The sequence below is a fragment of the Somniosus microcephalus genome, chromosome 23 (genome assembly GCF_052327205.1).
Source record: "Somniosus microcephalus isolate GS21.2 chromosome 23, FLI_Smic_1.0, whole genome shotgun sequence".
In the NCBI taxonomy this organism is placed as follows: Eukaryota; Metazoa; Chordata; class Chondrichthyes; order Squaliformes; family Somniosidae; genus Somniosus; species Somniosus microcephalus.
In genome coordinates, this window is record NC_141009.1 from 3,961,341 (window position 1) to 3,978,726 (window position 17,386).

General features: G+C 52.3%; 1 protein-coding gene across 3 annotated transcripts in view; it reads left to right on the forward strand.

The window, feature by feature from the left end:
- sec16a (SEC16 homolog A, endoplasmic reticulum export factor) overlaps nt 1-17,386 on the forward strand; it is a 90,922-nt gene that overhangs the window by 45,533 nt on the left and 28,003 nt on the right. For all 3 annotated transcript variants that reach the window (XM_085965231.1, XM_085965230.1, XM_085965232.1), the window contains 7 exons: nt 2,399-2,537; nt 4,324-4,560; nt 4,649-4,746; nt 7,575-7,656; nt 10,894-11,011; nt 15,057-15,168; nt 17,199-17,304. In XM_085965231.1, coding sequence (XP_085821357.1) covers nt 2,399-2,537; nt 4,324-4,560; nt 4,649-4,746; nt 7,575-7,656; nt 10,894-11,011; nt 15,057-15,168; nt 17,199-17,304 — 892 coding nt within the window. The remainder of the gene's footprint in view (nt 1-2,398; nt 2,538-4,323; nt 4,561-4,648; nt 4,747-7,574; nt 7,657-10,893; nt 11,012-15,056; nt 15,169-17,198; nt 17,305-17,386) is intronic.

Below are 17,386 nucleotides of genomic sequence, written 5' to 3' on the forward strand. Positions count from 1 at the left end.
TTCAGGTTTTCACTCCTGAACGGCCTGGCTCTAATTTTAAGATGTTGCCCTCTTGTTCTGGAGCACCCCCGCCCCTCCCAGAGGAAATGGGGTAGATCGAGAGAAACGATCACATTTTGGAATCATTTTAAATACCTCAAGATCTCCCCTCAACCTTCTATAGTCGAGGGAATTCAAGCTTAGTCTGTGCAACCTGTCCTCGTAATTTAACCCTTTCATTCTGGTGAAGGGGGACTGCAGTTTGACATGGAAGACCAGAGGCGGAGATTCCCCCCCCCCCCCGGGGTGGGGAGGGGCCGTGCAGGTGGATTTCCACCCCCCCCCCCCCCCCCGCAAAACCCCTTCTCCTTCCTGGGGTTTTCTGGCCTTCTTTCCCCCCTCACCCACCCCCTCTGCCTTCCCTGGCTGGATCAGCAGGCGAGGCTGAGGCTTGAGGCCCAGTCCTGGGGCAGCGGCCAGGGGATTTGGGGCCATTACCTGCCAGTGTAATGTTGGAGTATAAGAGGAAGGAAGTCTTGCTCCAATTGTACAGGGCCTTGGTGAGACCACACCTGGAGTACTGTGCACAGTTTTGGTCTCCTTATCTAAGGAAGGATATACTTGCCTTGGAGGCGGTGCAACGAAGGTTCACTAGATTGATTCCTGGGATGAGAGGGCTGTCCTATGATGAGAGATTGTGTAGAATGTGCCGATACTCTCTGGAGTTTAGAAGAATGAGAGGTGATCTCATTGAAACATACAAGATTCCGAGGGGGTTTGAGAGGGTAGATGCTGAGAGGTTGTTTCCCCCTGGCTGGAGTGTCTAGAACCAGGGGGCATAGTCTCAGGATAAGGGGTCGGCCATTTAGGACTGAGATGAGGAGGAATTTCTTCACTGAGGGTGGTGAATCTTTGGAATTCTCTGCCCCAGAGGGCTGTGGAGGCTCAGTCGTTGAGTATATTCAAGGCTGAGATCGATAGATTTTTGGGCTCTAGGGGAATCGAGGGATATGGGGATCGGGCGGGAAAGTGGAGTTGAGGTCGATGATCAGCCATGATCCTATTGAATGGCGGAGCAGGCTCGAGGGGCCGAATGGCCGACTCCTGCTCTTATTTCTGGTGAATCTGCGCTGCCCCCCCTCCAAGGCCAGTGTACCCTTCCTGAGGTGCGGTGACTCCAGGTGGGGGTCTGCCCAAGACTGAACAGCTGAAGCATCGCTTCTTCTCTTTGTATTCCAGCCCCCTCGAGATAAAGGCCAACATTCCATTCTCATTTTTGATATCACTTTATATCTGCACCAGCTTCTAGTGACTTGTGTACCTGGACACCCAAATACCTTGCCTCTTCACAGCTCCTTCTCTCTTGCCATTCAGAAAATATTCCCATTTATCTTGGATTTTTAAAAATGGTTTTATTCATTCACGGGATGTGGGCGTCGTGGCAAGGCCGGCATTTATTGCCCATCCCTAATTCCCCTCGAAGGTGGTGGTGGTGAGCTGCCTTGAATACAACTGCGTGGCTCGCTGGGCCATTTCAGAGGGCAGTTAACAGTCAACCACATTGGTGTGGGTCTGGAGTCACATATAGGCCAGACTGGGTAAGGGCGGCAGATTTCCTTCCCTAAAGGACTGTAGTGGACCAGGTGGATCTTTACAACAGTCCATAGTTTCATGGTCACCGTCACTGCCTTTTTATTCCAGATTTATTTAATTAACTGAATTTAAATTCCCCAGCTGTTGTGGTGGGATTTGAACTCACGTCTCTGGATCATTAGTTCAGTAACATAACTACTATATTGCTGCACCCCCAAAGTGGATGATTTCACACTTCCCCACAGTGAACTCCATCTGCCGCAGTTTGACCCGCTTATTCTATGTCCCTTTGTAACTTCCTGCTCCCGTCTACACTACTTACTGTGCCTCCTAACTTAGTGTCGTAAGAACATAACGAGAATTAGGAGCAGGAGTCAGCCGCCCGGCCCCTCGAGCCCGCTCCGGCCCCTCGAGCCCGCTCTGCCATTCTATAAGATCATGGCTGATCTTCGACCTCAACTCCACTTTCCCACCCGAGCCCCATATCCCTCGATTCCCCTGGAGTCCAAAAGTCTATCTGTCATCTGCACATTCCTTCCTGAGTCATTAATATTTATGGTGAAAAGCTGAAGCCCCAGCACAGATCCCTGGGGAACACCATGTGTCCCATCCCGCCAATCGGCGCGTTCCCTTTATCCCCGCTTTGTCTCCACCCCCACCAATTATCGACCCACGTCACAAGGTTACCTCCAATTCCATGCGTTGCTCATCTCCTTCCCCACTGCTGCTTACACCAGCGCTGTGCGTGTGTATTAATCACTGAATTCAAGGTTCCTTTCTGTTTATGTTCAGGGTTCAAGGTTCCTTTCTGATTATTTTTTTTCAGGGAAGAGACACACAAAGTTGACGTTATCAACTTTGCTCAAAACAAGGCCACGGAATGCCTGAGGAATGACGAGCTTCTGGATAAGGAGTCTGCCAACCTATTGTGGGAGCTGATTGTGCTGCTGTGCAGGCAGAACGGGGTGAGTCTCTGTCCTGTGCACCTCCCAGAATTAAAGTTCTCCTTTAGCACCTAGTCCCACCCATATTGGCTGCTTTGTAACAGTTGATAAACAGCATCTTGTACTAGGGAGCTCATGCTGTGACATGAGCCACATGTCAGACGGGAGTGAATCATTCCCTTTTACCCGCTGTGTACTGTACATGTACAGGAGCACACACACGCCGTACAGTACCAGACGGGAGTGAATCGTTCCCTTTTACCCACTGCTGTACATGTACAGGAGCTGACACTGAGACACACATGGACCGTACAGTACCAGACGGGAGTGAATCGTTCCCTTTTACCCACTGTGTGCTGTACATGTACAGGAGCGGACACTGAGACACACATGGACCGTACAGTACCAGACGGGAGTGAATCGTTCCCTTTTACCCACTGTGTGCTGTACATGTACAGGAGCGGACACTGAGACACACATGGACCGTACAGTACCAGACGGGAGTGAATCGTTCCCTTTTACCCGCTGTGTGCTGTACATGTACAGGAGCTGACACTGAGACACACATGGACCGTACAGTACCAGACGGGAGTGAATCGTTCCCTTTTACCCACTGCTGTACATGTACAGGAGCGGACACTGAGACACACATGGACCGTACAGTACCAGACGGGAGTGAATCGTTCCCTTTTACCCGCTGTGTGCTGTACATGTACAGGAGCTGACACTGAGACACACATGGACCGTACAGTACCAGACGGGAGTGAATCGTTCCCTTTTACCCGCTGTGTGCTGTACATGTACAGGAGCTGACACTGAGACACACATGGACCGTACAGTACCAGACAGGAGTGAATCGTTCCCTTTTACCCACTGTGTGCTGTACATGTACAGGAGCGGACACTGAGACACACATGGACCGTACAGTACCAGACGGGAGTGAATCGTTCCCTTTTACCCGCTGTGTGCTGTACATGCACAGGAGCTGATGGGTGTATCATGGGAGTCACTGAAAGCTTTCAAAATGCTTTTGAAGAGGAATGTTGATCTCTTTCATCTCTCTCCTCCCTTGGTCTCGAGAGTGGGGAATGGGAGCAGAGAAACTTGCTCCTTTGAGTTACAAGAACAGCCTGTCGGCAATCAGTGCTCTGGTTCACCTCCATCCCAGCCTGCCTGAGATGAACAGCTCAGCATACAGCTAGGTGGGTAGCGCTCTCGCCTCGGAGTCAGAAGGTCGTGGGTTCAAGTCCCACTCCCACTCCAGAGACTTGAGCTCATAATCCAGGCTGACACTCACGATACAGTACTGAGGGAGTGCTGCACTGCTGGAGGTGCCGTCTATCAGATGAGATGTTAAAACGAGGCCCCACCTGCCCTCTCGGGTGGACTTAAGAAATCCCACGCCACTCTTTTGAAGAATAGCTGAGGAGTTCTCTCCGGTGTCCTGGGGCCAATATTTATCCCTCAACCAACATCACTAAAACAGATAATCTGGTCATTATCACATTGCTGTTTGTGGGTGCTTGCTGTGCGCAAATTGGCTGCCGAGCTTCCTACAAAACAGTGACTACACTTCAAAAAGTAATTAATTGTCTGAAAGGCGCTATAGAAATGTAAATCTTTTTTAACCCCTGTACGTGTGGTTTATTTCCAGTTCCCTCTCCTCTCCCCTCCTGAAAGCGCTGGCTCTTGCTGAGGTGCAGTTCCACGGCCACTGTCTGCCGCTATGGCCAGAGCTTGTCAATGTAACTTTGGACGCACTGACCTCTGTGTGTTAAATGTTTAACGCCGTTAACGTGTCTTCCAGACGGTGATTGGTACGGACATCGCAGAGCTGCTGCTGCGGGAGCACCGGTCCGTCTGGCTTCCCGGCAAATCGCCAAACGAAGCCAACCTGATCGACTTCAACGACTTGGTCCCACGCGCAGAGGATGAGTCCTGCACCTCCCTCCTGGCCGACAGCTTCCTCGACCACAACACCACCGAGAGCACCGGCAAGGACACCGAGCGCTTCCGGGAGCTGCTGCTCTTTGGCCGCAAGAAGGTAAACTTCCGAGCCAGACCCTCGGTGACCCTGTGTGCGTGCGCTGGAGTGATCCCACTGTTGACTGGCGCTGTGTGTGTGTTTGCAGGATGCCCTGGAGTCTGCCATGAAGCACGGGCTGTGGGGTCACGCTCTGTTACTGGCCAGCAAAATGGACAGCCGGACACACGCAAAGGTCATGACCAGGTAGGGTTCACATTCAACATTGACCGACCGTGCCAGTTGTGTCTGATACTAGAGGGATGGAACTGAAAAGTGGAGAAGTTATGTTAAACTTGTATCGAACCTTGCTTCGACCACACTTGGAGCACTGTGCACAGCTCTGGTCTCCGTATACCTTGGTTAGAACACACTTGGAGCGCTGTGCACCGTTCTGGTCTCTCTAAACCTTGGTTAAGCCACACTTGGAGCACCATGCACAGTTCTGGTCTCCGTATACCTTGGTTAGAACACACTTGGAGCGCTGTGCACCGTTCTGGTCTCTCTAAACCTTGGTTAGGCTACACTTGGAGCACCATGCACAGTTCTGGTCTCCGTATACCTTGGTTAGAACACACTTGGAGCGCTGTGCACAGTTCTGGTCTCCATATACCTTGGTTAGAACACACTTGGAGCGCTGTGCACAGTTCTGGTCTCCGTATACCTTGGTTAAGCCACACATGGAGCACTGTGCACAGCTCTGGTCCCCGTATACCTTGGTTAGAACACACATGGAGCACCGTGTACAGTTCTGGTCTCCGTATACCTTGGTTAGAACACACATGGAGCACCGTGTACAGTTCTGGTCTCCGTATACCTTGGTTAGAACACACATGGAGCACCGTGTACAGTTCTGGTCTCCGTATACCTTGGTTAGAACACACTTGGAGCGCTGTGCACCGTTCTGGTCTCCGTATACCTTGGTTAGAACACACATGGAGCACCGTGCACAGTTCTGGTCTCCGTATACCTTGGTTAGAACACACATGGAGCACCGTGCACAGTTCTGGTCTCCGTATACCTTGGTTAGAACACACATGGAGCACCGTGTACAGTTCTGGTCTCCGTATACCTTGGTTAGAACACACTTGGAGCGCTGTGCACCGTTCTGGTCTCCGTATACCTTGGTTAGGCTGCACTTGGAGCACCGTGCACAGTTCTGGTCTCCGTATACCTTGGTTAGAACACACTTGGAGCGCTGTGCACAGTTCTGGTCTCCGTATACCTTGGTTAGGCTACACTTGGAGCACCATGCACAGTTCTGGTCTCCGTATACCTTGGTTAGGCCACACCTGGAGCGCTGTGCACAGCTCTGGTCTCCATATACCTTGGTTAGAACACACTTGGAGCACTGTGCACAGCTCTGGTCTCCATATTACATAAAGGATATAGAGGCATTGGAGAAGGTGCAAAAAAGATTCCCAAGGATGATACCAGAACTGGGAGGTTCCACCCATCAGGGAAGACTGAACAGGCGGGGGCTCTTTACTCTAGAAGCGAGAAGGCGGAGGGGTGACCTGATCGAGGTCTTTAAGATTATGAAGGGGTTCAATCAGGTGGACGGAGAGAAGATCTTTCCACTTGTGGGTGGAGACCAGAACTAGAGGCCATCAATATAAGATAGTCACTAATAAATCCAACAGGGAATTCAGGAGAAACGTCTTTCCCCAGAGAGTGGTGAGAATGTGGAACTCGCTACCACAGGGAGTGGTTGAGGTGAATAGCAGAGATACATTTACGGAGAAGCTCGATAAACACATGAGGGAGAAAGGAATAGAAGGATAGGCTGTGATGGGGTGTGATGGTAGGGTGGGAGGAGGCTGGTGTGGAGCATAAACACCGGCACGGACCTGTTGGGTCGAATGGCCTGTTTCTGTGCTGTAATTTTCTGTGTAATTCTATGTTCGAGTCGGCTTGTCAGAGGGCGGAGGAATGATTGGACCGAGCCCCCGTTTTAAAGTTGTACATTCTGTCCCTATTTTTATATATTTCCGTTACGAATGTAGATCTCCGTCAGTTCCATTATCAGTTTCTATGTAAACCAGTCACGCTGTAATTACACTCTCTTGCCAGTAGTATTGCAGTGATCCACTGGAGGGGGCAGCGTAATTACAGCGTGACAGTTTGCATAGAAAGTTGCCAATATAAATGTTGACATGGGAATTTATAATGGAAAAAAGCTGATGAGCCGTGCGTGCAGATGCCAGATTTTTAATACTTAAAAGATGGCTGTGGTTCTCTCTTTAGATTATGACCTTTGTTAGTTATCCATACAACAGGCTCCATCTCTATCCCGTGGGCTGGTAAATTCAGAGTTGCCCCTGGCCCATTTTCCTACCCCCATACCCCTCCTGCATAATCGGGGTAATAAGTCCATGGGGTGTGCATGGCTGAATCTGGATTTATTTTTGCTCGCTAGCTCCCCCAGTGGGTAAATGCGTGGCGTGCTGTGGTACTGAGCCAGACGGGCCGTGGTCTGTGCCGACCTCGGCTGGGACAACACACTCCTGGGCGCTGCAACTGGCCTTGTCCAGGGAGAAGGGGCAGAATCCACCCGGGGCTCCTGCTGTAGATTGCTATCCAGCCACCCTTACTGCGTGTGTGTGTGTGTGTGTGTGTCAGGCTCTGCTGCGATGGCCCACGCAGTCGAATAGCTTGCTGCACTCCGCGCCTGGGCTCATGATGCCTTCAATCCCGTACCCCCGAGCAGGGTGTTGGCAGCTTCAGGACTGGAGAAAAGAGGGGAAGCCTCTGCTCCCAAGAGGTTGCATCGCAGCGCCCCGCTGTTCAGTACGGGGTAGTGGAGGGAGGGAGAGGGGCCCTTTAAAGTCCCAGGTACCCCAGCAAGTGTCAGCGCCTTCAGAAGAGGCAAGGAAACTGGAAATAAACCACACGTACCGAGGTTAAAGAAAGGCCTTGCATTTATACAGCGCCTTTCACGACCTCAGGATGTCCCAAAGCGCTTTACAGTCATCGAATCCTGCACAGTGAGAGTTCCAGGCTGATGATTTACATTCTCTCCTCTCCGTGTGTAGGTTTGCCAACAGCCTGCCCATCAACGACCCTCTGCAGACGGTGTACCAGCTGATGTCCGGGCGCATGCCAGCTGCAGCTACGGTCAGTCCAGTCACTGTTACTGAACCTTGTGATCAAAGCCCCCTCCACACTGTCCCCTCAAACACTCCCAGGGCAGGTACAGCACGGGTTAGATACAGAGTAAAGCTCCCTCTACACTGTCCCATCAAACACTCCCAGGGCAGGTACAGCACGGGTTACATACAGAGTAAAGCTCCCTCAACACTGTCCCATCAAACCCTCCCAGGGCAGGTACAGCACGGGTTAGATACAGAGTAAAGCCCCCTCCACACTGTCCCATCAAACCCTCCCAGGGCAGGTACAGCACGGGTTAGATACAGAGTAAAGCTCCCTCTACACTGTCCCATCAAACACTCCCAGGGCAGGTACAGCACGGGTTAGATACAGAGTAAAGCTCCCTCTACACTGTCCCATCAAACACTCCCAGGGCAGGTACAGCACGGGTTAGATAGAGTAAAGCTCCCTCTACAATGTCCCATCAAACACTCCCAAGGCAGGTACAGCATGGGTTAGATACAGAGTAAATCTCCCTCCACACTGTCCCATCAAACACTCCCAGGGCAGGTACAGCACGGGTTAGATACAGAGTAAAGCTCCCTCTACACTGTCCCATCAAACACTCCCAGGGCAGGTACAGCACGGGTTAGATACAGAGTAAAGCTCCCTCTACACTGTCCCATCAAACACTCCCAGGGCAGGTACAGCACGGGTTAGATACAGAGTAAAGCTCCCTCTACACTGTCCCATCAAACATTCCCAGGGCAGGTACAGCATGGGTTAGATACAGAGTAAAGCTCCCTCTACACTGTCCCATCAAACACTCCCAGGGCAGGTACAGCACGGGTTAGATACAGAGTAAAGCTCCCTCTACACTGTCCCATCAAACACTCCCAGGGCAGGTACAGCACGGGTTAGATACAGAGTAAAGCTCCCTCTGCACTGTCCCATCAAACACTCCCAGGGCAGGTACAGCACGGGTTAGATACACAGTAAAGCTCCCTCTACACTGTCCCATCAAACACTCCCAGGGCAGGTACAGCACGGGTTAGATACAGAGTAAAGCTCCCTCTACACTGTCCCATCAAACACTCCCAGGGCAGGTACAGCACGGGTTAGATACAGAGTAAAGCTCCCTCTACACTGTCCCATCAAACACTCCCAGGGCAGGTACAGCACGGGTTAGATACAGAGTAAAGCTCCCTCTACACTGTCCCATCAAACACTCCCAGGGCAGGTACAGCACGGGTTAGATACAGAGTAAAGCTCCCTCTACACTGTCCCATCAAACATTCCCAGGGCAGGTACAGCACAGGCTAGATACAGAGTAAAGCTCCCTCTACACTGTCCCATCAAACACTCCCAGGGCAGGTACAGCACGGGCTAGATACAGAGTAAAGCTCACTCTACACTGTCCCATCAAACACTCCCAGGGCAGGTACAGCACGGGGTTAGATACAGAGTAAAGCTCCCTCTACACTGTCCCATCAAACACTCCCAGGGCAGGTACAGCACGGGTTAGATACAGAGTAAAGCACACTCTACACTGTCCCATCAAACAATCCCAGGGCAGGTACAGCACGGGTTAGATACAGAGTAAAGCTCCCTCTACACTGTCCCATCAAACACTCCCAGGGCAGGTACAGCACGGGTTAGATACAGAGTAAAGCTCCCTCGACACTGTCCCATCAAACACTCCCGGGGCAGGTACAACACGGGTTAGATACAGAGTAAAGCTCCCTCTACACTGTCCCATCAAACACTCCCAGGGCAGGTACAACACGGGTTAGATACAGAGTAAAGCTCCCTCTACACTGCCCCATCAAACACTCCCAGGGCAGGTACAGCACGGGTTAGATACAGAGTAAAGCTCCCTCTACACTGTCCCATCAAACACTCCCAGGGCAGGTACAGCACGGGTTAGATACAGAGTAAAGCTCCCTCTACACTGTCCCCATCAAACACTCCCAGGGCAGGTACAGCACGGGTTAGATACAGAGTAAAGCTCCCTCTACACTGTCCCATCAAACACTCCCAGGGCAGGTACAGCACGGGTTAGATACAGAGTAAAGCTCCCTCTACACTGTCCCATCAAACACTCCCAGGGCAGGTACAGCACGGGTTGGATACAGAGTAAAGCCCCCTCTACACTGTCCCATCAAACACTCCCAGGGCAGGTACAGCACAGGTTAGATACAGAGTAAAGCTCCCTCTACACTGTCCCATCAAACACTCCCAGGGCAGGTACAGCACGGGTTAGATACAGAGTAAAGCTCCCTCTACACTGTCCCATCAAACACTCCCGGGGCAGGTACAGCACGGGTTAGATACAGAGTAAAGCTCCCTCTACACTGTCCCATCAAACACTCCCAGGGCAGGTACAGCACGGGTTAGATACAGAGTAAAGCTCCCTCTACACTGTCCCATCAAACACTCCCAGGGCAGGTACAGCACGGGTTGGATACAGAGAAAATCAACCAGGTTTCCAACTCCTGATTATCTTTTTTAATTTGTTCTGAGGATGTGGGTGTCGCTGGCAAAGCCGGCATTTATTGCCCATCCCGAGTTGCCCTGGGAAGGTGGCGGTGAGCCGCCTTTTTCCTGAACCGCTGGTCGCGGGTTTGATACAAACTGAGCGACCACTTCAGAGGGCGGTTTAGAGTCAATGACGTTGGTGTGGGACTGGAGTCACCTATAGGCCCAGACCGGGTAAGGACGGCAGGTTTTCTTCCCTAAAGGACATTAGTGAACCCGTTGGGTTTTACGACAATCCGACAGCTTCATGGTCGCTCTTACTGATCCCAGCTTTTTATTTCCAGATATTTTTTTAACTGAATTCAAATTCTCAAACTGCCCACAGTGGGATTTCAACCCACGTTCCCTGGATTAATGCCCTCTGCTACAAAATGGCCGTGAGTCGATTTAGGGGAAAGGGGGATCGTGGGGAGAAGGACGTGATCAGCCTTGGTGATGATGCTTGCTGTGGCCGACTAGCCCCAGTTTAGCCCAACACTTTGAGGTACCAGGGACTGCTGTCTGCGAAATGTCATCACTTTCAGCCAAGGACTGGGCTGAGAACTGACTTTGAAGAAAATGCTTTTAAACCCCCCCCCCCCAGGTCCCCATGTTGGTTCCTGATGCATTGTACTATAGTATGCCTGTTCAGGGGCACTATATAAAACCAGGAACCTCGGAGGAATGAGTTCAGGGATTACCGGCCTGTAACCTGGCAGTCTGTTGTGTTTTTTTTTTACATCGCAGTGTTGTGGAGATGAGAGGTGGGGAGACTGGCGGCCCCATCTCGCCATGGTGCTGTCCAACCTTTCCACCGGCCCAGACCTGGACAGGAGGACCATCACGACCATGGGAGACACGCTCGGTAGGTTGCAGCTCTGTCAGCTCCTGACACTTGGGGGGTTTCTCTCTGGCATTTTCTATTGCCTCCCCTTTGGTGGGGATCTCAATTCCCACCCCACTCTTCCTCTCCTTCCCCCCCCCCCCCCCCCCCTCTCTGCTGTGGGTGAGAGGACTTGCTGCTACTGCCCTCGCCCAGTGCTGTGAATTGCAATCAATTTGAGGGTTGATTTAAGAGTCTTGAACAGTATTATAGTGATAGATGAGATATTTCCTGTATGATATTGGCGCGAGTGTGGCAATGAATATTAACACTTCATACCCAATCAACCTGGGTCAGCCCGCTGGGGCCTCCCAACACCTGTGACACCCTCACTACTAATTTTTAAACCTCCTTTCTCAATTTCTCCCCTCTGCTCCCTGCAGGTGCTGGCTCTCACTCTGGTGCAGTCTCTACGGGCTCCAGCCGGTGTCTGGTGCCTCGAGCAGCTGTCGCTCTCTGCGTGTGAGCCCAGAGCCGGGGTGGGGGGTGCTGGCTGCACTCGTGGCATCCCCGCCATCCCCCTCGGCTGGCCGAGCACTGACCCTGGGGTCTGTGGGTGGTGGGGGGAGAGACATCAAGGACTTGCCCCACCCTACTGGAAAGGTAGCCTAGCAAGATGCATTACGCCGGAGAACTCTCAACACCCTTATGTCCTGGGGTTAGTGTTAGCGGGAGAGGTGCGTGTGGATTCTGTCCGGGGTTAGTGTTAGCGGGCGAGGTGCGTGTGGATTCTGTCCTGGGGTTAGTGTTAGCGGGAGAGGTGTGTGTGGATTGTGTCCTGGGGTTAGTGTTAGCGGGAGAGGTGCGTGTGGATTCTGTCCTGGGGTTAGTGTTAGCGGGAGAGGTGCGTGTGGATTCTGTCCTGGGGTTAGTGTTAGCGGGAGAGGTGTGTGTGGATTCTGTCCCGGGGTTAGTGTTAGCGGGAGAGGTGCGTGTGGATTCTGTCCTGGGGTTAGTGTTAGCGGGAGAGGTGCGTGTGGATTCTGTCCTGGGTTAGTGTTAGCGGGAGAGGTACGTGTGGATTCTGTCCTGGGGTTAGTGTTAGCGGGAGAGGTGCGTGTGGATTCTGTCCCGGGGTTAGTGTTAGCGGGAGAGGTGTGTGTGGATTCTGTCCTGGGGTTAGTGTTAGCGGGAGAGGTGCGTGTGGATTCTGTCCTGGGGTTAGTGTTAGCGGGAGAGGTGCGTGTGGATTCTGTCCTGGGGTTAGTGTTAGCGGGAGAGGTGTGTGTGGATTCTGTCCTGGGGTTAGTGTTAGCGGGAGAGGTGCGTGTGGATTCTGTCCCGGGGTTAGTGTTAGTGGGAGAGGTGTGTGTGGATTCTGTCCCGGGGTTAGTGTTAGCGGGAGAGGTGCGTGTGGATTCTGTCCTGGGGTGAGTGTTAGCGGGAGAGCTGCGTGTGGATTCTGTCCCGGGGTTAGTGTTAGCGGGAGAGGTGCGTGTGGATTCTGTCCTGGGTTAGTGTTAGCGGGAGAGGTGTGTGTGGATTCTGTCCTGGGGTTAGTGTTAGCGGGAGAGGTGTGTGTGGATTCTGTCCTGGGGTTAGTGTTAGCGGGAGAGGTGTGTGTGGATTCTGTCCTGGGGTGAGTGTTAGCGGGAGAGCTGCGTGTGGATTCTGTCCCGGGGTTAGTGTTAGCGGGAGAGGTGCGTGTGGATTCTGTCCTGGGTTAGTGTTAGCGGGAGAGGTGTGTGTGGATTCTGTCCCGGGGTTAGTGTTAGCGGGAGAGGTGTGTGTGGATTCTGTCCCGGGGTTAGTGTTAGCGGGAGAGGTGCATGTGGATTCTGTCCCGGGGTTGGTGTTAGTGGGAGAGGTGTGTGTGGATTCTGTCCTGGGTTAGTGTTAGCGGGAGAGGTGCGTGTGGATTCTGTCCGGGGTTAGTGTTAGCGGGCGAGGTGCGTGTGGATTCTGTCCCGGGGTTAGTGTTAGCGGGAGAGGTGCGTGTGGATTCTGTCCTGGGGTTAGTGTTAGCGGGAGAGGTGCGTGTGGATTCTGTCCTGGGGTTAGTGTTAGTGGGAGGTGCGTGTGGATTCTGTCCTGGGGTTAGTGTTAGCGGGAGAGGTACGTGTGGATTCTGTCCTGGGGTTAGTGTTAGCGGGAGAGGTGCGTGTGGATTCTGTCCCGGGGTTAGTGTTAGCGGGAGAGGTGCGTGTGGATTCTGTCCTGGGGTTAGTGTTAGTGGGAGAGGTGCGTGTGGATTCTGTCCTGGGGTTAGTGTTAGCGGGAGAGGTGCGTGTGGATTCTGTCCTGGGGTTAGTGTTAGCGGGAGAGGTGCGTGTGGATTCTGTCCCGGGGTTAGTGTTAGCGGGAGAGGTGCGTGTGGATTCTGTCCCGGGGTTAGTGTTAGTGGGAGAGGTGCGTGTGGATTCTGTCCTGGGGTTAGTGTTAGTGGGAGGGGTGTGTGTGGATTCTGTCCTGGGGTTAGTGTTAGTGGGAGAGGTGTGTGTGGATTCTGTCCCGGGGTTAGTGTTAGCGGGAGAGGTGCGTGTGGATTCTGTCCTGGGTTAGTGTTAGCGGGAGAGGTGCGTGTGGATTCTGTCCCGGGGTTAGTGTTAGTGGGAGAGGTGCGTGTGGATTCTGTCCCGGGGTTAGTGTTAGCGGGAGAGGTGCGTGTGGATTCTGTCCCGGGGTTAGTGTTAGCGGGAGAGGTGCGTGTGGATTCTGTCCTGGGGTTAGTGTTAGCGGGAGAGGTGTGTGTGGATTCTGTCCTGGGGTTAGTGTTAGCGGGAGAGGTGCGTGTGGGTTCTGTCCTGGGTTAGTGTTAGTGGGAGAGGTGCGTGTGGATTCTGTCCTGGGGTTAGCGGGAGAGGTGCGTGTGGGTTCTGTCCTGGGTTAGTGTTTGCGGGAGAGGTGCATGTGGGTTCTGTCTGGGGTTAGCGGGAGAGGTGCGTGTGGATTCGGTCCTGGGGTTAGTGTTAGCGGGAGAGGTGCGTGTGGATTATGTGGTGAGTTCGTGTTAGCGGGAGAGGTGCGTGTGGGTTCTGTGGTGAGTTCTTGTTCGTGGGACTCTTCTGCCCTCGCTGTGAGGTCGAGGTTTGATGAATGTGCTCGTGTTGTCCCTCGCTCCGACCTTGCTGGTCTGGCTTGTCCTTTGCCCCACTGTCTCTCCCCCCGTTATCTATGTAGCACTTTTCAACAAAAGAAAGCGATATGTTCCAGCAAGGAGATTGGAGTGAGTCGAGAGGTGATGAGATGTACCAGACAGGTCAGGCGAAGAGGCGTGGAAACTGTTCTGACACACTCCATTCTTGTGAACAAGTCTAGGGGCCAATGTTCTCTCTAAGCTGTGTGCATGCGCGTCCACGCAGTAATCTGCAAGCTACTGCGCAGGCCGCTCAAGCTCTTCCATTGGAGAAACCGCACATGCGCTGAAATTTAATGGGACTTGCATTGAAATAAACAGGCCGTGGAGAACAAGACGCAGCTTCGTGGGACCATTGCTTGGGAGAAATGGGGGGCGGGGGAGGGATTGTGTGAATTCCGATACACACTCGTTCTCTCTCTGGTTCACTCAGCTCGTTGTGTATACTCTGGCTTGGCGCAATCTATCTAGATTCCTGTCTGCACTAGAACAGGAATAGGAGTAGTCCATTCAGACCCTTGAGCCTGCTCCGCCATTCAATTAGATCATGGCTTATTTGTATCTCCGCTCCATCTACTCGCCTGAATTCCTTTAATACCCAACAGAAATCTAGCAATCTCAGTTTTGAAATTTTCGACTGACCCCCCGCCTCAACAGTTTTCTGGGGGGGGGGGGGGGAAAGAGTTCCAGATTTCCACTACCCGTTGGGTGAAGAAGTGCTTCCCGACATCACCCCTGAACGGCCTGGCTCAAAACTGAGGTCGATAGATTGTTGGTGGGTAAGGGTTACGGAGCCAAAGGCGGGTAAATGGAGTTAAGATACAGATCCGCCGTGATCTCATTGAATGGCGGAACAGGCTCGAGGGGCTGAATGGCCTCCTCCTGTCCCTATGTTAGCGGGGCTGAGCGGAAGATGTGCAGATGTTAACAGCGGAATTCCTTCCCTTCCAGCTACCAAAGGGCTGTTGGTCGCCTCGCACTTCTGTTACCTGATGGCACAGGTTGGATTTGGAGTGTACACCAGGAAAACCACCAAGCTCGTTCTGATTGGCTCAAATCACAGGTGAGCTCTCGTGTGCTGTCTTGTGCTGGCCAAGCAGTTATGAAAGAACTCTCATTTCTACAGCTCCTTTCACATCCTCTGAACGTCCAAAAGCACTTCGCCGCCAATGAAGTGCAGTTACTCTCGTTTGTTGACAAATGCGGCAGTCAATTTGCACACAGCAAGATCTCACAGACATTAAATGTGACAATAACCAGATAATCTTTCTTAGTGATGTTGGTTGAGGGATGAATATTGGCTAGGAAACTGGGGAGAACTCCCCAGCTCTTCTTTGAAATAGTGCCATGGGATCATTTACATCCACCTGAGAGAGCAGACGGGGCCTTGGTTTAACGTTGTCTCTGGAAAAACGACACCTCCGGCAGTGCGGCGCTCCCTCGGCGCTGCCCCTCCGGCAGTGCGGCGCTGCCCCTCCGGCAGTGCGGGCCTGGATTATGTGCTCGAGTCTCGTACATTAAGTAGTCAAAGCAATCTGAAGAGACCTGGATCGCTCCCTGACTCTCTCTCGCCTTCCTTGTGAGGACTTGTTCAGCCTTTGGTTGGCTGCGAGCCCAGCCCTGTGTGTAATTGCAGCCTCCCCACTCTGCGCTCTCGCCTGTACCCAGAATCTCTCGCCTGGGGCATTATTTATTTTTTCAAATGTTTAACTCGCCACACACGAGTCGACACTTAATCCGAAGGGTTAGTCACTGGTTTATTGGAGATGGTGGCCCTGGTTAGTTGTTTACTCTGGGCTCTGTGGCCAAGGTTCTCCCTAAAGTTTTTTGGGGTGTACGACTCCTTTAAGGAGCTGCATGGTCCCGTCACAGTTTTGAGTCTGAGAAATTTAACATTGGAAAAGCCAGTCCCGAGCTGCGTGGGAACTTAGGGGGAATGTTGGTCTTGGCACATTTGTTGTCTAGTTGGGAGCAGGAAGTTTACAAAGGGGGAGTTCAGAACTCTGGGCTATCAACATAAGATAGCCACTAATAAATCCAACAGGGAATTCAGGAGAAACTCCTTTCCCCAGAGAGTGGAGAGAGTGTGGAACTCGCTCCCACAGGGAGTGGTTGAGGCGAATAGTAAAGATACATTTAAGGGGAAGTTGATTAATACATGAGGGAGAAAGCTTTGAAAACTGAGGTTGATAGATTTTTGTTGGGTAAAGGTGTGAAGGGACATGGGGCGAAGGTGGGTAAATGGGGTTGAAGTGTAGATCAGCCAGGATCTAACAATGGTGGAACTGGCTCGAGGGGCTGAATGGCCTCCCTATGTTCCAAACTCCCTGAAAATGTGGGTCTGGGGTTACACTGTCCGGGTACGGCCGGCTGTGAGCAGCTCCCTCATGTTCACCCTCTGGGTCTCGGTGAAGCCCGGCATGTCTGCAGAGATCGGCTCCTGACTCGGAACACACAACCGGGAGAGCGGCGGATGGAGGTCACGGGAGAGCCGGGATCCTGGGACAAGATGGTTTAAGTGTGAAAAGAAAGACAGACTTGTATTTATAAAGCGCCTTTCACCACCTCGGCGTCCCAAAGCACTTTACAGCCAATGAAGTACTTTTTGAAGTGTGGTCACTGTTGTAATGTGGGAAACGCGGCAGCCAGTTTGCGCACAGCAAGCTCCCACAAACAGCAATGTGATAATGGCCAGATAATCTGTTTTAGTGATGCTAATTGAGGGATAAATATTGGCCAGGACACCGGGGAGAACTCCCCTGCTCTTCTTCAAAATAGTGCTGTGGGATCTTTTACATCCACCTGAGAGAGCATCTCATCCGAAAGACGGCACCTCCGACAGTGCAGCACTCCCTCAGTACTGCACTGGAGTGTCGGCCTGGATTTTGTGCTGACGTCTCTGTGAAGGGTGTTGAGAGTTCCTGGTTAGAGTGGGTGTAACTCCTCTTCACCTTTCTCCTGTATGTACGCGCTCGGAGATCTCACAACCTCGCACATTCAAAGCAATGAGGAAAGAAAAGGAAAAGGTGCTTGGTTTTTTATATTAATAAAGAAGGGGCCTTGTTCCGAAATGGTTCTTTTTACTGTCTTCAGCTGGTCGTTTCTGAAGTTTGCTTCCAACGAAGCCATCCAGTGCACGGAGGCGTACGAGTACGCCCAGGCTCTCGGCAGCCAAGCCTGCTTCCTCCCCAACTTTCAGGTAGGAGATGAACTTCTGCTAAGATTTACCACCTTCCCCTCCCCGGTGATTGGATCTGGGACACTGTTGATGTGTTTTGGCT